General features: G+C 43.2%; 1 protein-coding gene across 2 annotated transcripts in view; it reads right to left on the bottom strand.

Moving 5' to 3' along the window:
- ARHGAP26 (Rho GTPase activating protein 26) overlaps nucleotides 1-22,347 on the bottom strand; it is a 479,421-nt gene that overhangs the window by 317,283 nt on the left and 139,791 nt on the right. For both annotated transcript variants that reach the window (XM_079916182.1, XM_079916183.1), the window contains exons 7-10: nucleotides 19,867-19,971; nucleotides 18,264-18,393; nucleotides 14,591-14,691; nucleotides 7,130-7,224 (exon numbers count right to left, since the gene is read on the bottom strand). In XM_079916182.1, coding sequence (XP_079772308.1) covers nucleotides 7,130-7,224; nucleotides 14,591-14,691; nucleotides 18,264-18,393; nucleotides 19,867-19,971 — 431 coding nt within the window. The remainder of the gene's footprint in view (nucleotides 1-7,129; nucleotides 7,225-14,590; nucleotides 14,692-18,263; nucleotides 18,394-19,866; nucleotides 19,972-22,347) is intronic.

Raw genomic sequence — 22,347 nt, 5'->3', positions numbered from 1 at the left:
TTGCACGAATGTATGTGTATGTGTCTGCCCATTCTACAATCAACGGTAAGATCCATGAAGGCAAGGACTGTGCTTGTCTTGGTCCCTGTGACACCAGCAGCACCCAGTACCCCTGTTGTCCTAATAAGTTGTCCTTTGCTGCCCACCTCTGGAGAGTACCAAGGGTGGGAATGGGGCACTCAACACCCTACATAACGTCTTGAAATGTATGGACTTCTGTTGGGGTCAGCTAGTCCTGGAAAACATAAAGCATTCTAATTATTTCCTTTCCCCAAGTATAAACACCACCTCTCAAGAGACTACATTGATTCAGTGCATCAAAAAGAAGCCTTTTGTTTCTATTATTCTCCATATGGTTTAGTGGTCCCTCCTGGAAGACATCTGGGAGAAAATACACATGTGTCACATACATCTGTGAGACATCTCTTAAAGATAAACAAATGCAGAGATGCTGGGAGATGACTACCACCATGATTCTCTAGCTTAAACAAATATTTCCCCTACATTTGCTCATTCATTTCCATAAGTTACTGCACGGTGGAGTTAATTGTTCAAAGTGACTGAAGACAGACATTGGCAAGTATGACACACCACTACCCCTAACAGCTGCTTTTAGATGAAGTCCCATTTTTACCCCAGAATTTTACACTAAGCTCCCTCAAAAAGAGTTAACACACTTTAAAGAAAAAATGATAAATCTATTCTTTAGTCCATTAACCAATATAACATATAAACTTTCAAATGTTTGGTTCTATGGTAAGGTAATACAAAGGCACCAAAGAATGCTTCTTTATTAAGGGATAAGAAAGGATGACTTTTTAAAAAGCTAATGAAAGCTTAGGCTGCCGTAAAGAGTATCCAGAATACGGAAGATAATTTACGTGAAAGGAGTGTGTGTGGGCCATCCATCTAAAAGGCTGTCGGGGGCCCCTTTTATGGCTGTTTCAGTGAGAAAGGCCCTCTTACTCAATACTATATTGGTTTGCTAGGGCTGCTGTAAAAAGACCCACAAACTGAGTGGCATAAACAACACAAGTTTATTAGCTCACAGGTCTCGAGCTAGAAGTTCGAGCACAAGGTGTCAGCAGATGGGTTCCTTTTGAAGTATGGAAAGGAGAATCTTTTCCATCCCCTTCTCCTAGCTTCTGGTGGTCTGCTAGCAATCTCTGGCATTCTTTGGCTTGAAGACACATCACCCTGATCTCTGCCTTCATGGTCACATGGCATTCTCCCTGTGTACTTGTCTGGCTCTGTGTCAAAATTACCCCATTTTATAAGGACACTAGTCATACTGGATTCGGGCCCACCCTAATTATCTCATTCTAACTTAACTACCTCTGCAAAGACCCTATCTCCAAATAATTTTCGTTGTCAGAGAGTGAAGATTAGAATTTCCACGTATGAATCTGGGAGGTACACGACTCAAGCCATAACAAATATCTTCTAGGAAAATAAGAAAATATTCTTCTTCGGAGAATGCTGTAGCAACACCCACAACTACTGCAACCCACACATGTTCATTTAAAGCCACGTAATATTCTAAGTGCTAGAGTCCTGAAAATGAATTGAAAAACAAAACCAGAAGGGAAATTCAAAGAAGCATCACATTGATTTGATGGACATGGTACCTCGGTCTAAGCAATTTTTCAGTTTGGAACTGAAGTCACAAGAATTTCTACTAACTTTCACTTTTCAGGGTTGCAAACAATAAAATTCTCTTCAAAGAAAGTCAAAGGCAGGAAGAGCTAATATGAGCCTGTGCGACATTTGCTCAGAAAAGTCCAGGGGTCTTCAGCATCTTCTTAGGTCTGAACCTTCCCCCAAAACTAGTACTGTGAAAAAAGAAAAAAAAAAAAAGGCAGACACTAGAGAAAAGGGATAGATGCGATGTAATTACGTAAAGTTATATAATTATGTGGAAGTCAATATGGAAGGATGGAGGATACAGAGAAGGGAGTACAGGTCTAGTTTTGTGATGTTAAAGTTGTAAGAGAACTTAGATGTAAGAATTAAAAGTAACGTTCTGAAATGTATCCACGGTATTAAAGAGGATCTTTGACACAAGAAGTTCAAGAACTATAAATCTAAACCCCTAAGCGCTGGATTAACCCTTAATTTGATTTCTAGCTCATTCATGGGTCAGAGTCACAACAGTTCTTCCTAGAGGACGGAAATGTCAGAGATTAACCCCTTTCCAGCAGGATTTGAGGATTAACAAATTGATGGCAACGCGTTGGGATACAATGAAAACAATCAACTGATAATGGCACTATTGCTTTGACTTCTTACTTATGCTAGTCTCCTGAGATAAACAGAAATGAGTGTCATCTTAAGAATAAAAGGTAAAAGAAGAGGTGTACAAAAAATACATAGCATTTATGGAACCATGTGCCCTGTGCTTGGCCTGTGCTCTCTCTGCAGTGCCTCTTTAAACTGTTAGTCACGCAAGGGCTCTCTGAAGGGTACAGGGCAGGAAATATGGGAACAGAAGCAAGTGTGCTGCTTTAGTTCACCCACCATTAGTTTACGCACCAAATGCCAATGATTAGAGTGAGAAAGCCCTCCTCAGATTGCAGTCAGCAAAGTGACTGTCAGTGGTGGCCCTGAAATCCAAGTACAGATAGCACTGGGCTTATCACTCGAAATGTTTCTGAAAACCCTGAGTTCTGAGGCAGCAAAGCGCCCTACAATGAGGTCCTACGACCCTCAGTTCAAATCCCACCTGAAACTTGGGTAAGACTCACCCTCTAAACTGTAGATTCCTCCTCAGTACCAAGAGATACTTGGAGCACACGCCACCCTGGGCTGTAGTGAGGATTACACGCGAATTACATGAAATACATGAACAGTGTTCAGCTTCCAGAAAGCGCTCCCTTACTGCTGGTACCCTCACCCCACCTCCATAGTTAACTAAAAAAGTGGGTTTTACTGTGGTCATAGCTGTTGCTTTTCTCCTGGTAACCTGTAACAGAGGCTGGTGATCACCTTTACTACTAGCTATATTCTCCTCCACAAGGCTAAGAATTAAGCTCCTTAGTAAAGAAGGCTGAGGGTTTTTTTATTTTTGTTTTACTGTTGCTTGTTATGTTTCTAATAAGGAAAATGCTTTCATGTGCTCTGAGAAAACTGTACTGTGATATGCCTGCTGTTTAATGTACCAATTCTGATTAAGAATAGAGGGTAACAGAAGAGCTTATTCAAAAAGTGGATTTCAGGGTCTCTCTTGCATAAAGTCAGATTATATAGGTCTGGGGCCTATAGCTATAGTTCTAACAAGCACCCCTGTGGATGCTGAGAGTGAGTGGTTCTCACCACACAGTAAGAGACACTGATGTCATCAGCTTGCAACCCCAACCTCCTAGAACATCACTTCCTAAAGGCTACAGCTTCTGCTACAGAGCAACGTGAAACATCATCACTGAGCCTGAAGGATAAAAGTATTCAACCTTAAAACCATACATCATCACATATTCTAAGTCAAATAATCCACACTTTAGCATGTATTAATATTTTGATAGAATAAAACACTAATAGATACTACATAATGATTATCCATGCTACAGGTTAACATACTCTGGGAACAGTCTAAAACCTCATGCTATTAAATATAACCATTCCCGGGCTTCCCTGGTGGCGCAGTGGTTGAGAGTCCGCCTGCCGATGCAGGGGACACAGGTTCGTGCCCCAGTCCGGGAAGATCCCACATGCCGCGGAGTGGCTGGGCCCATGAGCCATGGCTGCTAGGCCTGCGTGCCCGGAGCCTGTGCTCCGCAACGGGAGAGGCCACAGCAGTGAGAGGCCCGCGAACCGCAAAAAAAAAAAAAAAAAAATATATATATATATATATATATATATATATATATATAAAACCATTCCCTCTTTTACTTTCACATTTCCTAGGTGCTAAACTTTGCATTTTGCCCCTCTGTCTACCCAGCTCAGCAGGTAGAAGCTGAGAAGTCTGTGGAAGGTTGAAAAGACAGCACGACAGCTAGCAGCACATCCCCTCCTTGCTAAAGTACGCTAGTGAAAAAGCAAGGTGTAGGAGTTTTCCAGAGAACAGGACTCCGGGCAGAGTTCCCAGGAATGCCTCCCCTGAGTGTGTGGAAATGCCTTTTCCCTCTCACCTCAGTCCCTTCCTGGATGCGGGGGGAAAATGCAGAAAGACACTAAAGAAAATACTGCCAACAGTACCCTAACCTTTGAGACCAAAGACGACAACCTATATAGAAAATGGAGAGAAGGGGTTTCATTGATGTTCTGTGTTATTTCGGGTGATGGCCAGTCAGGTGTGACCACAAAAGGAGACACAGAAGGGGCTCAGGCAAACCAAGTTTCTTATATTCACAGGTGTTAGAAACAGGACACTTGGCACACCACACAGGGCCACATGGGAAAGCACCAACACCATCCAGGAGGCAGAAGTGGTCGGAGGGGAGAGCCTAGACCACGACCTTTGTTAAGAGTTTCTGCAGCAAAGGCAAGGCAGGGATAGGTAAACCGTTTAGAAGTGGCTGGTCTGAATAATTTCTCAGGTGCTAATAGGCTGTGGGAGTGGTCCCTAGGTGTCTGGTAGAGGAATATTGCCTCCTGGGCTGTTGAAGCCAGCAGAGGTGCTGTGGCTCTGGACTGGAAGTCCACACGTCAATGGCGCTCACCACGCTGAGCCCTCGGCTGACTCTAAGAACTGGTCGGCCCCGAAAGGGGGCAGCCTCTCCCCAGGCAGAAAGCATCACAATACACAGAACATCAAAACTACAAACAATGCAACAGTACTATCTCCTCCCCTCCTGCTTATTAAGAGGAGATGGAGCAGCCTCATTCTGCTCCACAACTGCATGCCCCTCCGCTTCATGCCAAGGGAACCAGAGATGATGACCTAGAAGAAATCGACTTCCCAAACCCACTCAGTATGCTGAATGTGACACATTTGCTCTCAGCTTATAATTGGGACGTGCAAAGCTTTTCTGGGCCTAATACAGGGGGAAGGCGGTAGGAAGTGTTGGTAAGGGTGGAAATGAGATGGAGGAACCATGGTGAGTTTTAATTGCCTAAAAAGCAACTCTCGGCAACTTCTGGGAGACTTCTGAAGAAGAAAACAATTCAGCTTCAGAAAGAATCACTGACCTCATTTCCAAATCTAACAAGCGCTGCAATGCAGGGCACTGCCCTCACCCAGGCAGTCCTGCAAACACGCGATCATCTCTGGGAACTATTCAGCTGACCAGCATCAAACAACTGGCTCCATTTCCACACAAGTACATCTGCTAATCCATCTTTCATGGATTCCAACAATATGAACTCCAGTAAATTCCATGCTTAGAATAGAGGAGATGCCTACAAGGGCTTAAGGCATCCTGACTCAGGATCTGTTTAAAGTCAAGCATCATCTTCGTTTGAGGCACACTTTTCGCAATCCCCCTTTGCTACCCCAATTCCACCTACCCCACCATACAGCCCTTCTCCACTCCCTTCCCCTCTCACAACCCACACATGGTGAACGATTGGGGTACTCTCTTTTCTTTACAAATGATACTGATTTCTCTGCATTTAGAGTCTAGCTCTTGAAATATCAAGTCAGGTAAACATGCAGGACATGCTAATTAACAGATAATAATGGCTAACTGTTGAGCTTTTATTATTTGCCAGTCTGCCAAGTGTTTTATATGCCTTCTCTTCTTGAATCCTGACAATGCTAGGAACCAGGTACTATAACCATCTTCATTTTCCAGAGAATGAAATCAAGACCCTGCAAGATTAAGTGATTTGCCCAAAGTCACATGGCTACTCAGCAGCAAAGTCAAAATTTAGATCCGGGTTGCCTGACTTGAGAGCCAAAGCTGTAATAACTAGACTGCTAATGAGACACGGTTAGTTTCCATGAACGTCTGATTTAGGCTAAACAGGCATGCTCTCTCCACGGGCGCTCTAGCAGCCTCCGGGGCCACAACACAGGGACACACCATGCCTCAAGAAGGCATTTCAAACCTGGCAGCACATGGAGCAGCCCACGCCAGGTGGTACTCGCGCTCCAGATCCTCTAGAGCTGCCGTAAAGTGGCCACAGGTAAACGTCCCAGACAGGGTAGATACTGGCTTGACAAAGTGGTGTAGCTTTTTTAAAACAAGTAAAAAATAAAGGGGATAAATTAACAGCATTATAGGACAATCATGATGAGATTTAAGGATCTTTGTGCTAGCACTGCTGATCTTGAATAGACAGCTCAAATAAGCTTAACTCATGGCTTTCATTCAAAGAATTAACCTGTTGCCAAGTAAAGTGTCTCAAAGAACTGGAATGCTGTCAAACTAGCTTAACACCATGAAATGGTACAACTTAATGAGACTGTAAATCTTGAGGAACACAACACAGAGCTCCCTCTCCTAAGACTGTTATCGAAAGCGGTTTGCTTTCTTTCCTGGATGCACACACACAGTGGTAGGCGAAATACTGTAACTAAAAAAAAATTTTTTTTGAACATCTTTATTGGAGTATAATTGCTTTACAATGTTGTGTTAGTTTCTGCTGTATAACAAAGTGAATCAGCTATATGTATACATATATCCCCATATCCCCTCCCTCTTGCATCTCCCTCCCTCCCTCCCACCCTCCCCATCCCACCACTCTAGGTGGTCACAAAGCACCGAGCTGATCTCCCTGTGCTATGCGGCTGCTTCCCACTAGCTATCTATTTTATATTTGGTAGTGTATACATGTCAATGCTACTCTCTCATAAAAGCTTTTTCTTTAATTGATAGAACTTCTTCCACTTTTCCCTTTACCTAACTCCTTTCGAATCATTACATAAAAATTTTTAAGTAAAAAATCTTAAAGAGCTGAAACAGTCATGCTAAACAGTTTTCTTTAAACATATATTCATCCTCCTGAGACATAATACACATTCCCAAGAAGGGAATCCCTGACATTAAAATTAAACCAACCAATCAGGGGTTCAGGGCTGAATCTATAGTATGGGGAGGCTATACTGATTCTTGCAAATCAGTAACTGGCCTGAGGTCTATATGGAGAAGGGAAAGAGGGGGAAAAAACCAGAAAATTTTGAATGAATGGAAAAGAAATCCAAATTCGGCAATGTTTGTTCCTGAGAAAAAGTGTGACAACTACTCACCTGTCTACTGCTTCCACGTCAAAGCAAAACCGCTTCTCAATAGAGTCCGTTTTCCGCCGTGTGCAGGATTTGAGGGTGACTGATTCATCTTCTCCCTGTTGGGAACACACAGACTATCAAGATGAGGCCAGAACTCAGACCATGCTCCTCTCCAGGACAAACGTGCCACATACACAGAAGTGGTCATTTCATCTTCTCAAACCTGAGTGTTCAGGACCACAGGAGGTGGAAGGTTGGTCGTAAACCTTCTCAGACCACAGCCTCATGCAAATAAAATCTGTAAGCCATGTTTAATACTTAGAGCCCAATGTCTTGAGTACTAACAGATCACGATGGTACAGCATCAACCCATGCTAGGTTAAATTCTTGTTGATATTGGCTTAAATAGGTTTAATTTATAGGTTTGATAAGAGTTGAAACAAGATTACCTTGAGGTCTCCTTCCAACTCTGGATTTCTATGACCTTGGTTCAATGGTCACTTCTCAGGGAAACATTTCTGGACTGGGTCAAACACCCCCAGACATGTTCATATAGCACCATGTACCCCTCCTTCCCTCACAGCACTGATCACAGGTAAGATCTGCTGTTGCTGTAAGTGATGATTCAAATAATGTCTCTTTCCTCATTAGGCTCTAAGCTCCTTGAGGGCATACTGTACTGTGTCTGTTTTTGCTTACCCTTGTGTCACCAGCGGCCAAACAGGCCCAGGAACAGAGTAGGTATGCAATAAATATGTTTTAACAGCTTTACTGAAGTATAATTTTTAAATTTATAATATATTGCACATGTTCAAGCATACAACTTATGAGTCTTGACATCTGTATACGTCTGTGAAATCATCACCACAATCAAGGTAGTGAACATTTCCATCAGCCCCAAAAGTTTCCTGGTAAGTCCCTTTGTAATCCATCATCCCTCCACCCAGTCCATTCCCAGGTAAACACTGACTCTGTTCTCTGTCATCACAGATTAGTTTGCATATTCTGTAACTTTATACAAATGGAATGCTCTTTTACGTCTGACTTTTTTCACTCAGCATAATTCGTTTGCGATTCACTCATGTCGTACAAATCAAGTTTATTTCTTTTTGCAAACGATATGACCAATAAGGGGTTAATATCCAAAATATAAAAACAGCTCATGCAACTCAACAACAAAAAAGCAAACAGCTCAATTAAAAAATGGGCAGAAGACCTGAATAGATATTTTTCCAAAGAGGAAACGCAGATGGCCAACAGGCGCATGAAAAGACGCTCAACATCACTCAACATCAGAGAAACACAAATCAAAACCACAATGAGATATCACCCCACTCCTGTCAGAATGGCTATCATCAAAAAGACCACAAATAACAAATGTTAGTGAGGATGTAGAGAAAAGGGAACCCTTGTACACTGTTGGTGGGAATGTAAATTGGTTCAGCCACTACATAAAACTGTGTGGAGGTTCCTCAAAAAACTAAAAATAGAATTATCATATGATCCAGCAATTACACCCCTAAGTATATATCCAAAGAAAACAAAACATTAATTCAAAAAGATACATGAACCCCAATGTTCACAGCATTATTTACAATTGCCAAGATATGAAAGCAAGCTAAGTGTCCATCAACAGATGAATGGATAAAGAAGTAGTGGTGTACAATGTTCACTGCAGCTCTGTTTACAAGAGCCAGGACATGGAAGCAACCTAAGTGTCCATTGACAGATGAATGGATAAAGAAGATGTGGCACATACATACAATGGAATATTACTCAGCCATAAAAAGAAACAAAATTGAGTTATGTGTAGTGGGGTGGAGGGACCTAGAGTCTGTCATACAGAGTGAAGTAAGTCAGAAAGAGAAAAACAAATACCGTATGCTAACACATATATATGGAATCTTAAAAAAAAAGGTTCTGAAGAACCTAGGGGCAGGATAGGAATAAAGACACATGTAGAGAATGGACTTGAGGACACGGGAGGCGGAAGGGTAAGCTGGGACAAAGTGAGAGAGGGGCATGGACATATATACACTACCAAATGTAAAACAGATAGCTAGTGGGAAGCAGCCACATAGCACAGGGAGATCAGCTCAGTGCTTTGTGACCACCTAGAGGGGTGGAATAGGGAGGGTGGGAGGAAGACACAAGAGGGAGGGGATATGGGGATATACGTATATGTACAGCTGATTCACTTTGTTATACAGCAGAAACTAACACACCATTGTAAAGCAATTATACTCCAATAAAGGTGTTAAAAAAAAAAGTAGTGGTGTACACACACACACACACACACACACACACACACACACACACTGGAATGCTACTCAGCCATTAAAAAAGCAACTTTGCCATTTGCAACAACATGGATGGACTTGGACGGTATTGTGCTTAGTGAAATAAGTCAGACAGAGAAAAACAAATACTGTATAATATCACTGTAGAATCTAAAAAATAAAACAAATGTGAATTGAACAAAAAAGAAATAGGGGCTTCCCTGGTGGCACAGTGGTTGGGAGTCTGCCTGCCGATGCAGGGGACACGGGTTCGTGCCCCGGTCCGGGAGGATTCCACATGCCGCAGAGCGGCTGGGCCCGTGGGCCATGGCCGCTGGGCCTGCGCGTCCAGAGCCTGTGCTCTGCAGCGGGAGAGGCCGCAGCGGTGAGAGGCCCGCATACCGGAAAAAAAAAAAGAAATAGACTCACAGACACAGAAAACAAACTAGTGGTTATCAGTGGGGATAAGGAAGGAGGGAGGGGCAAGATAGGGATAGGGATTAAGAGGTACAAACTACTATGTACAAGGATATATTGTACAGCACAGGGAACATAGTCAATATTTTATAATAACTATAAATGGAGTATAACTTTTAAAAATTGTGAATCATTATGTTTTACACCTGAAACTTAGGTAATATTTTAAATCAACTATACGTCAATAAAAAAAATAAAAATTAAACATTAAAACAATAAAGGTAATTTTTAAAATCCATGGTACAAAAAAAAAGGGCCTATTTCTTTTTATTGCTGGGTAGTATTCCATTGTACAAATGGAATGCAACAGTTTTATCGCACAAGACTAATTTATTGTCTAAAAACATAGAGGTTTCTGCCCCTGATTTCTTCTCTTCCTGTCACGTAGGAATTTTTTAGGGTTCCTTTTTCTCCTATATCTGCCAATCTTTTTTCCTAAACTAGGGGGGAAATTAGCAAACTTGCCTAGTTTGTTGAATAATAGGAAATGTGACTGCGTATGGTAAAACTTAACCACCCACTAATATCAGAACAGCACACAAAACACAGAAGACCTAGGAAGAGATAGTTTATATTCACAAGTCTTACACCTATTGTCTTTTACTGAATGGCTAAGATTAATTTCTCAGATTGAGAATTGCTCCTTCTGCAACACGTAAATGTATGACTGGAAATGCCCAAACATGAACTTCTGACCATGTTAACATCTAACTCTATTTCTGATTTAATGGCGTTGGACTACCTCTCACTTTGAAAGCTTAGGGGGAGGTGTCCCTGAGAAATAGGAGAAAACAGGGGAACTATAAAAGACTGTCAAATATAAGCAGAAATAAGAAGAAGATAAGATGCTGTTCCCAAGACGACCATTCCATATGAGGCAAAATCTATAAAGATGATCTCTGTTTAAGTGGTTAAAAAAACAGGGGATGGAGATAACAATCACTTAAACAAATAAATGAAGAGTTACAACCGTAACAAACACTACAATAAAAGAGGCATGGGAAGCAGCCGCATAGCACAGGGAGATCAGCTCAGTGCTTTGTGACCACCTAGAGGGGTGGGATAGGGAGGGTGGGAGGGAGGGAGACGCACGAGGGAAGAGATATGGGAACATACGTATATGTATAACTGATTCACTTTGCTATAAAGCAGAAACTAACACACCATTGTAAAGCAATTATACTCCAATAAAGATGTAAAAAAAAAAAAAAAAGGCATGCTGTGCTACAAACGCCTACATTAAGGGGACGTGACCTCGGCAGGAAGGTCAGCAAAGGCTTTCTTGGGCTGAGACCCGAAGGATCTACAGGAGATAACACCAGGAGCACAGATCAGGGGTGGAGAACAGCAGGTGGAAAGGCCCTGTGGTGGGGGTCCATGGAGCCCTGGGGAACTGAAGGGAAGCCAGTGCGTCCGGAATCCCCATGCAAGAGGGAAACTGGGCTGAGAAAGGGCTTGAGGGAAGCAGGGACCAGATCATGCAGACTGTGGTCTGTATACTGTGAGCAGTGGGAACATATGAAGGGTTTCAAACCAGGAAAGGGACGGGGTCAGCTCTGGGCTGCTCTAGGGCTCCCAAAGAGAGTACCCTCATCTCACAGGATAGAACGCGGGGAACTGTCTTTCACCACACACAGGCCTTGTCTCCAAGAGGATGCAGAAAATCCGCTCACATCTCCTGGACTGAAGCTAAGAGAAAAGCAGGTACTTTCAAAGGAAAATGATCCAAATGAAAGGGACAAGGAAGGAGAGACAGGGTGGACAAAGAGCGTGTTAGGAAAAGAAAACACCCTATATTCTACGTTAAGTCTGCCGCCAGCTCCTAGGAGAGCTTTGTACAAGCACACATACAATGACGTCACATGATTCTCCTGTATAAACTGAGCAGACATCACCGCTGGACAGCCAGTCTTCACATTTCCTCACCCTGAGGATGAGGAAACAGAGTGGCGTCATGGAAAACTATTATTTGACACATATACAGTATTATTCTCTTTTATTATGATGATGAACCTCAGAATCAGGAGATGTAGGCTCCAGAATCAGGGTTTGAGCACCGGTTCAAAGTAACTCTTTCCACATACATCCTTAGAAATCATTCTCTCTCTCCAACCCCCAATTTCCTCTTTTGTAAAGTAGGAAAAATGGATAAAACAGGATGATCAAGGACAATGTTTTAGAAAAATATAAAACAAAATCTAAATATAAGTAATTATTACTAGAAAAATTATTTCATATAATATCAAGCTCCTAATATGGCAGCCTCTATTACGTGTCAGGCTCAGTCCCAAGAAGTTTATATACACTAATGTATATAAACCTCTTAACAACTCAGTGAGGTGTTTCCTATTATCCCACTGAAGTCTAAGGAGTCCCAAACACACACCATAATTCATCTCTGCCCTTCACTTTCAAGCATGGTAAGAAAGCAGTAGAGAAAATGCAAGAGAGTTCTTCACTCCAGCTTTAGGAAAGCACAAGATAAATGGTCCCAAAATAAAGACTGTGTGAGAGAATGACTCAGTGAATCTGATTTCTAGGACTAGGAGTTAGAAAAGGACTATGACTTGACCCAAGAAAGGCAGACCTAACTCTATTTCCATTTCATGAATAGTAAGGAACTCCTATTAACAGAGATTTTTAATACTCCTTCTAACTCTGTAATTTCTCTATGTTTTGATATTTTCACATATCTGCTTTCCTGAGATTATTTATAAGTCAACTCTACCGCTAACAAGACACATTAAAAGAGCCTTGGCTAGGGCTTCCCTGGTGGCACAGTGGTTGAGAGTTCGCCTGCCGATGCAGAGGACACGGGTTCGTGCCCTGGTCCGGGAAGATCCCACATGCCACGAAGCGGCTGGGCCCGTGAGCCATGGCCGCTGAGCCTGCGCATCCGGAGCCTGTGCTCCGCAACGGGAGAGGCCACAACAGTGAGAGGCCCACGTACTGCAAAAAAAAAAAAAAAAAAAAAAAAAGAGCCTTGGCTTTTTTTTGCCTTGATACAGGGAAGTACAGAGATGCTGATCAACTCCTGCATTGTGGTCTAAGAGAAAGAAAGCCAGAAAGAAAAACTGGAAATGGCAGAGAGCAAGGGGACAGCACGGGGGAGTAGCTAACAGTAATGACAACAGTGTGACATCACTGACCCGGGCAGTCCAACCTCAGGGCCAGTGCTCTTAGCCTCTACACTGTAATGCCCGCACATATGCAAACCCAACAGGATGCACAAAAATTTGCCACAGAGAAGAGGGCCAGGGTTGGAATACTTACAGAGGACTACTTTATCAACAGATTAGACACAGCCGAAAAATTATTTAAACTAAAGACAGAACAAAAGAAATTATCTAGAGCGGAGTCCAGAGATTCAAAGAAATGAAACATATAAATATTTTTGTTAAAAAATATTTAAATATCTCCAGAAGGAGATACTGAATAATAGAAAGAATGGGGAGGGGGGCAATATTCAACATGATAGTTGGTGAGAATTTTCCAAAGTTACTGAAAGACACCAATCCTCAAATCCAGAAAGGCCAAAATGCCTAAGCACAACAGATTGGGGAAAAAAAGAAAAAAAATCAGAGAAAGGACTGTCATAATGAAATGTAGAATACCAAAAGAACACAAAAAAGAAGATATTATGAGGAGCCAGAGAGAAAAGACAGATCACCTAAAAAGAAAATGTAGACAGACAGAGTACTCCCAGAGGAAAGGAGAACCACTGGGGCACAGCAAGGAGCTCCCAGCAGTGGGGACCCCGCAGATGCAGCCTGACTATCTCCTCCAAGGACGGCCACAAGAATACCTTCCATCCCACATGCTCTTCAATGCAATGTGACTTTGATACTCCGTTCATCAAGAGGCAGGGCCTATGTCCTCTCACACTGAAATTGGGTGGGCTTTTATGACTGTTTCAACCAACACATGGGGCCAACCTAAGGCAATATGACTTCTAAGCCTCGGTCATTAAAAGGTTTTGCAGGGTCTCCTTTTGTTGCTGGAATATTCACTCTTGAATCCTTTAGCTACCCTGAGGCTGCCATGCTGTGAGGAAACCCAAAATAGCCCACATAGAGAGGCCAGAGGACAGGCCCTGAGACTATACAGAGCAAGAGGAAAAGAAGGAAGAGAATGGGAGAGGAGGTCAGGAGAAAGGAAGAGAGCTATATCTGACCAGCCCAGAGCTGCTTCAGACCCTTATGATCCAGCTCCAGTCACTATCTGATTGAAACAGCATAAGAAACCCTTAGCCCAAACTATCTATCCAAATGCTCCGCAAAGACCTTACCCACAGAAACTGTAGGAAATGCTAAAATGACGTGTTGTTTTCAAAGTCGCTACATTTTGGGGTGACCTGTTACACAGCAACAGATAATTGGGACATCTAAACTGCCAACTGGCAGCCCTCTGGGGTTGAGAGTGACAAGAATCAGTTTCACAGGATGAGGTCATCCAAGAATTTCTAGCATCTAAACACATTATACACACTTAACACTGTATATATGTGAAATACAAAAAGCTTTCTTAATTGCAGCTGCCAATGTAACTTAGTGCTCAAAATATTCATCTTGTTTTATTTACTTTTTCAGGTGCCATGCCTCCTGGAACTACTGTATAAAAATTAAGAAAATTACAGTGAAAATTGAAGGTGTTAACTTCAAACATGCATTATACTCATCATATGTTAACCAAGCAAATCAAGCATGAAATTTAAAAATGAACTCACCCCCTTTCCTCCTGACTTTTGGTCAAATGGTACCATGGTGATTTGTTTGGAATCCCGTTGATATGTACAGTAGTGCTTCACCCAGGAAGTTCCAAAATGACCTGCAAGGTAATATTCCCCATAAAACATCTCTACACGTCCACTGCATGCTGGAAAAACACACAACCAGTAACTCACAATGCTCACCTATCCTTAAACTGTTTCTAAGGGCGATATACTCTCCACACCAGCTAGACGTGAACAGGCAGAAATCTGATTCCACAAGCTGGAAATGGAACCAACCCAGGGCTTTCCCCAAGGACCAAGGAAGACTGTTTGCCACTAAATGCTGCATCCGATGGGTCTTAAAATATAAGGGAAGTAGAGGTTCCCTGGGGAAATTAATTCACTTTCCCATATTATCAATCTCCATCTGAAGTTTCCTTTCTCTCCCCTGACAGGAGTAAGATGACTGAGAAGGAACACAGAAAAGCTCCTCAAAGTGCTTGTCACTGTTCCCATCTGGTGCAATGGCTTCATGCTTCCCACACAGCTGTTCTGCGACCATGTGCACACACGTACAGGGGTTCTGACCTACTTCCAAACCCCTAATTTTTACTTTAGCAGAACTCAAGAAGATCTGAAAAGCAGACAAGGAAAACCCAGAGACACCAGACATGTGGAACAGAAGTAACTGTAAATGCTCAAATGTAATCTAAGGAGTTTGTCCCTCAAAATTATCCCTCAGGAAAGAGGCAGATGCCCTACAGACAAATTCTGACAGTATCTGATTTTATCAGGTGCCTGGCCAATTACCTTATTTCAAACAACGAAGTATTGTTATAGAAAGAAGGCCTGATTGGCATTATTAGCCTGCAAGGACCTCAATCAATACGAGTTCTGGATGCTTATAGACATCACATAGCAGATATGATTAAAAAACAATAATGATAACATGAAAACAGATTTAGCAGACACTTAATAATTATTTTTCAGGGTGTGAATGCCCATTGCAAGTGTTGGATGTCACTTAGTATACTTAAAAAGCAACAGAGTGTCTACCCTGGAGCATCAAGGACAAATGAAAACACCAACCATTCAACTGTGTTTCTGTGGCTTAGGGAATAAATTCCAGTGACAGCACAACACAAAGATTTCAAAAGTGCTGTATCTTGGACACTTTGAGCATCATAATAAACAAGGACAGTAATGGATTTAGCCTAATGAACAAAATGGGAACTCAAAAGTCCATACTGACAGTAGAAAGATGGATGGATAGACAGATGAGAGAAAGAAAGAAAGAGAGAGAGCGAGAGAGAGAGAGAGAGAGAGAGAGAGAGAAAGAAAGGAAGGAAGGGAGGGAGGGAGGGAGGGAGGAAGGAAAGGAGAGAAGGAGGGAGGTAGAAAGCGGGAGGACACTTCCTTATAGCACACCGAAAGGCAACTAATAAATGTGGGGGGAGTGGCAGAGCTGCAAAATCACCATTTTGCGACCATCACAGTAAAGGTCAGTCCAGGCCAGGATTGTCAATGGATGCTAACTCCATGGGAGGCAAAGTCTGATGAGGGAAGGGCACGGTCTTAAGGTGTCCGCCCCACAGACCGCTTATCAGTTACAAGGGAAACATAGTGACAGCACAGTGGGGAAAACAGAAAGTACCTTGACTGGGTGATCAAAATCAACAAGACCACAGAGGGCAGAGGAACATCCTTTGCTCCAGATGTGGCACCCGGGAAAAACACAGCATTACTTATGTAGGATTTGACCAGGGATGCATGACCTGAATCTAATCATGAGGAAACATCAGACACACCCACAATGAACAAATTCTATACAAGAACTGGCCGATATTCTTCAAAAACGTCAATGTCATCAGAGGAACTGTTCTAGGGTAAAGGAGACTAAAGTTGTCATATGACAACTAAATGCTGCATAAGCTCCTGTACTGGAGGAAAACAAAATGCTCTATAAGGGCATCACTGGGACAACTGACAGAATGGGAATATGAAATATTGTTTAGATGAAATATCTTATCAATGTTAAATTTCCTGGATATGTAACTGTGGTTACATAAACGAATGTTTTGAGAAAATACACACTGAAGCCAAGAAGCATGGTATATGCAACCTGTTCTCAAATGGTTCAGAAAAAATTATGTGTGTGTGTGTGTGTGTGTGTGTGTGTGTGTGTGTGTGTGTGTGTGTGACTGTGATATGCACACACACCCATACAGAGAGAGAAAGAATGATCTAACTGGAAAAATGGTAAAAATTCGTGAATCTGGGTAAAGGTCATATGGTCATTCTTTATACTATTCTTGCAACTTTCTGTAAGTTTGAAACTGCTTCAAAATAATGTTACAAAAACTTCCAAACTAAAAAAAAAAACTGTATTCTAATGATATGCTCTGGACCACTGTGTTGGAGAATCAAAATATGGTTCTAATGATAATCAAGACATTAATGTTGAAAAAACACATGAAGTGTTTGAATAAAATTGTACAATGTCATGTGAGTGCTTATACTGACTTTACACGTAAGTGACCAATATTAATAAATTAAGTATTTTAAGTGGACACTGAACTGTATTTTTATAGTCCTAAAAATTTTTATTTTCAAGTTGACTGAAAACTTTTGGGGATGGTCTTCTCATTGGGCAAAGAAGATACGACCATATATTCAGGTATAACACACAACTAAAGTAGCTTCTGTTTTTTACAAGCCTTAACAGGCTCACACCTGCAAGAATAAGGGACATAAAACTCTCATCACAACTGATGACCCAACCTCCAACCCCATTACTACACCTCTGTCACCAGGGAACAATTTTAAGTCCAAGGAAATTTTTGAGTAATCACTAAATAGAATAATCACTGAAACTGAGTGTTTTGTTCCATTAGGAAGCAGATAGGAGTGAAGATATTTAACTAATCCTAAATCAACAGTGCCCAGCCAGAAAGCACAGGTGCGAGACTACAAGAAGAGCTACCCATTAAAGAAAAACAATGCACTTTCTTTCATCTCTAGCACCGCACGCATGAATTAAGTCTGCGAGTGCAACAGCCCAGTGCACGAATCTGAGTCATCGTTGTAAACTCTGGGTTAGCAGCACCTGGCATTTCTTTCCTTGATGTCATATGGGCAAGTCAATGGCTCTTCTTCCTGGCTCTTGAAGTGAGCTTTTGTTTCTACTTTTCATAAAATTTTAAGTGTGTTGGAATGACAGGGGTTGAGGAGAAGAGAGAAAGGGCCTAAGTCATGATTGTTTGGGCCTTGCTGAAACAAGTCTCAAATGAAAACAAAATCACAGCTATTAAGTCTACTGAAGGATATGACAATAAGCTCCAGCCAGCCAGACCTTTCCAAGGCCTCTACCCCAAGGGTATGGTATATAAAGCTACACTGAAGGTACAGGAACCTCAAGAGTAGAGTGACACCAGGGAGAGAAGGGGCACCGCAAAGCCTCAGTGAATTCCAGGTTGCAAGGAAATTCCCAGTTACAAAGGAAACGTAACACATCACTGGGAGGTAGACAAGACCTGGTGGACAGCATCTCTGCCCTAGGAAACCTAACTATAAAATCACTCTCCTTCATCGAAATACGTACTCCAGGCCAGGCACTACTGGATACACCCCCCAGCTCCTGGGGAAAAGGCAAGAGGACACCCACACCGCTGGCCGACCCAGCACTCACGTTTCTCCTGGACGTAGAGGTACCCTTCCATGGTGTAGGGACTGATGGTCTTGTGCTCGAGGGGATTCTCTTTCATCTTCTTCATCAGGGATTCCACTTCTGACCTGGTGCCTTCAAAGCGATTTCTTGTCTAGGATGAAAGGAATTTTATTCAAATCAAAGAAATGAAACCCTGTTCCCATCTCTAGCACTTCAGAACATCAACCTACAGAATTCTTAGATCTAAAACCAGGTAAGGAACATTCAGCCATCTAGGAATCAGGCAAAAATGTTCCCTTTTAAGAAATATACTTTGGCCTTAAAGCCCTATGTCAGAATGACTCTCAAACTCTAGGGACCATCAAAATCACCTGGGGAACCGGCAGGAAATGCAAATGACCAGTTCTCACCCTGAAAGATAAGTTTAGCGCCTCTCAACCCAGACATGCGCATTTTTAACAAGCATCCCAGGCCACTCTGACTCGGACGGTCCACAGCAGGGTACGCCCTCCACCTCCCTCCAGGACAGAGATGCTCTTTCTCCAGCTGTTTGCTGATGGTTCCCTCCTCAAATGGAGCTGCTTCACTTAAGGTTACCCCTCCCCCAGGGCACCCTGCACCCGGCAACTAGGCGAAGCCAGGGGCCAAAGGGGGAGGGTCAAGGGACCATCCCAGCTCCGGGGGCCCAGGGCATCGGCTGAGTCCTCGCCACTCAGCTTCTCCTCCGGCAGGGCCTGCTGCCCTCACTCTGTCACAGGTGCTTCTGCCAACACTGCCTCCGGGGGACCTGCTCTGCATAAATCTCCACTTCAGAGTCTGCCTTCTGAGGGACCCGGCCCAAGGGAAGCCATGCTTTGTGACAGCTCATCCCAGACCCTGCAAACTCCTGTTCTCTGAGGCACTGCAGAGAACCATGAGGGGGCAAGCTCAGGCTTCTTCAAGCATGCAGTCCAACCCGCACAGACACACTTGGGTTTATTTGGGCCCAGGATCATCCAGAGACAAAGACAACATGCAGATTAAAGTGGCCCCATCACACAGGGAAGAAGGGGGTTTGAGCCCCAGTGACCGCTAACCAGAGTCCTCAGCAGGATTCCGTGCACGCAAAGGTCCTGCTGCTTACAATCTGGGAAAGGAGATTGGGAGTAAGGCGCACCTACTTGGATCTCCTGGCAGCCTCACTGAGAGTTGAACAACAGCACACCCTTTGAGCCCAAGGCCAACACGTGTACCCCATCCCCATCCCCTGAACACACACACTCTATGGTTTTATGGGGCCAGGCGGCTAGATGCACAGAGGGAGGCTAGGCTGGGTGGGGCTGGGACTTCCACTGCCAAAGGAAATCCTGATTCTGGCCCTACAGATTTAAAACATAAGCAGCAGCAGCATTTCCGAGAACATAAAAATAGTGCTTTGAAATAATGGAGGAGAGGATGATGCTCTAACCTGGGACCATCCAGCACCCTAGAAATGCCTGACCCCCACTGCCCTTTGAACCCAAGCAAGACCCACCCTCTCCACCTGCATCTCAGTCCATTTAAGTGATCTGTATGCAACCAGACCCATATTTTGTTTTTCCTTCCCTTAGCGAGGGAACGGAAGCCTGTCCCCTCGCCTACTCACGTTCTGTATGCTGATAGTCAACTGCGTCTTGAAGTCGTTGAAGTCCTTGGCCAGTTCATAACCATGGTGATAGAAAGTGAAGAGTCCTTGTAGGAATGCCAGTAGCTGTAATGAAGGCAGAAGGGCAAACTTAACATAGGCAGGTTCAAAAGGTACTATGGAGCTGTATCTGAGTTCCCAGCCCCGGTTTGAAAGTCTAGAATAAGGTAATAATAATGGCTATCGTTTACTGAGCACTTCTTACATGCCAGGCACTGTAACTTCATATGCCCTGTGTCTCACTGAATATTCATAACAGCCTATGAAATGAATACTGCTATCATCTCCAACTTATCAGTAAGGAAGCAGATTCAAAGAGGTTAACTAACTTGCCCAAAAAACACACAGTAAGTGGCAGCCAGGATTTGAAACCAGGCCTCCTGGCACCAACATCCAAGCTCTTCCCCTGTGAAGCCTCATCACCTCCTAAGAAAATCACTTCTTCAGAAGCTGAAGACCAGGGCTCCCACTCAGTCTCCTTCTAGTATATTCATAATATCAGGTTATCACGCAGAAGGGTGTGGTTATGTTGATAACCAACAAGGAAGGGAGAAAAGGAAGCTGGTGGGTCCTGAGTCTGCAGTCTAACAGGCAAAGTCAAATCAAAGAAAATCACCCAGATCAGATTTCAGCTCAAGCATGTTTCTGTACTTTCCAGAAGCTCTCCAGAAGTAAACACTCTGGACTCCTTTATTAAAATAATCTCATGTTCCCACATTTTCACTTAGGTGGTTTCCCTAAATTCTCACTTAAAGTGTCACAGCCTAAAAGGTAAGCCCATTCCTTGTTTAGTCTTGTCTTTAGTGAAGAGTGAAAACATCTGTTCACTACAATTCTCACAACATGCCTTCATATACTTAAAAACCATTAACGTCCCCACCCTGAGCCCCTGTCAGCCTTCACTTCTCCAAGCTAAATAAACGTTCCTGCCGTCTCTCCTCCCAGTGCCCATATGTAAACCTCACTGTTGTTATGCTTCCCTGGCCCCTTCCCAAGCTCTACATATCCTGTCTCAGTCCCAAATCTCAACCTGAAGACAGGATTACAGTTAAAGCCTGAACAAGGTTCAGAAGAACCAGAACCTCACCTCCATCACAAGCCCAGTTCTACTACATTTGGAGACCAGCCCCATTCTAACTTCTCAATGTCAACTCACACCGTCTGAGTTGTCCCCTCTGACCTGCCTCAAATACCTGTTAACCAAGACACAGCTGCACCACTTTATATTGTTGTGTTTAATCTTCTAGTCCTTAAATGAACATACCTTTACTTATTAAACACAATCTCACTTTGTTTCACCTACTCTCCTTTTTTGAGCAGCAGCCCTAATAATGAGAGTAAAGGAAACTCTCACACTTTGCTTGTGGCAGGAACGGTAAGCACCGAGGTATATACTGACCTGTCTTCAGACAAAGCCACATGCCCAGCCCACTTTATCAAAGAGCTCTGCACTGGAAAGTCAGGCAAAACCCCAGCTTATAACAATGTGATCCCTTGACTTCCTGCTGCCATTGTCCCTCGAACATCTGTTCCCTTAGATCCTTACAGGAGGAGAGGAACAGGCACTGCTGGGTCCTCTGGCTATAAAAACATCTAGAGGCACCATATATACACCCTTCACCTAAATTAAGGAATGGGTGGTAAGCCACAGAGAGTCACCAAAGACTAATAATGAACTCTTTTCTTCAAAGATGACCAAAGTCTTTGCAAAGTCCTCTATGTAAAATACATTTTTGAGAACGTGGCCCACACTTTTCCTTCTAAATGGCTCCAGTAATGGAGAAGAAGGAGCTCTTATGCCAAACCTAGTGCCAGTATTCACAAGGACAACAGTCCTTTCTTATCTCTGCCCTCCCTGTTGTCCTTGAAGGCTGCGCCCCATCACTTTCCCAGGGCACTGAGTCACCCTCTAGTGGAGAATAATGCAGAAGGTAAGCAGCTGATTCTCGAGTCATCCCTTCTATTAATGCTGATTTATGCTGCACTTACAGTCAACAGGGCCTCTCTTACTCAGGGTAATTAACTATCTCAGACAGCTTGCTAAGATGCCACCTGGGTATACACACAAGCACTCCAAAGGCAGAGAGCTGCCAATGTTTATTTTGGTTTTCACTTCCTCTGGTATCATGGCTGATTGTCCATTTTTTCTACAGGAAATGATGCCTTCGGTATTGTTATCTTTGGGCCACTTCCTTCCTTCTCCCCTCACAGCATCTTTCGTCCCCTCCCCTACCTCCCACACACTGTATGAATCTTTGAACCTATGACCCCCAGGGAAATGAAAGTCCACTGCTCAGGGAGCTGGGCACGGCCCACAGAAGGACCCCCGAGATGCAAGGATTTGTCTGCCTCAAAGAAATGGTTCTACTCACACACACAGAGGAAGCGCCTGCTGTAGCCTCACCTGGGTATCAGGTAAGAGAAGCCAGCACGTCCACCCAG

The sequence above is a fragment of the Stenella coeruleoalba genome (genome assembly GCF_951394435.1).
Source record: "Stenella coeruleoalba genome assembly, chromosome: 3".
Lineage (NCBI taxonomy): Eukaryota > Metazoa > Chordata > Mammalia > Artiodactyla > Delphinidae > Stenella > Stenella coeruleoalba.
Note: the sequence above shows the minus strand (reverse complement) of the source record. Positions and strands in the feature narration are given on the sequence as shown.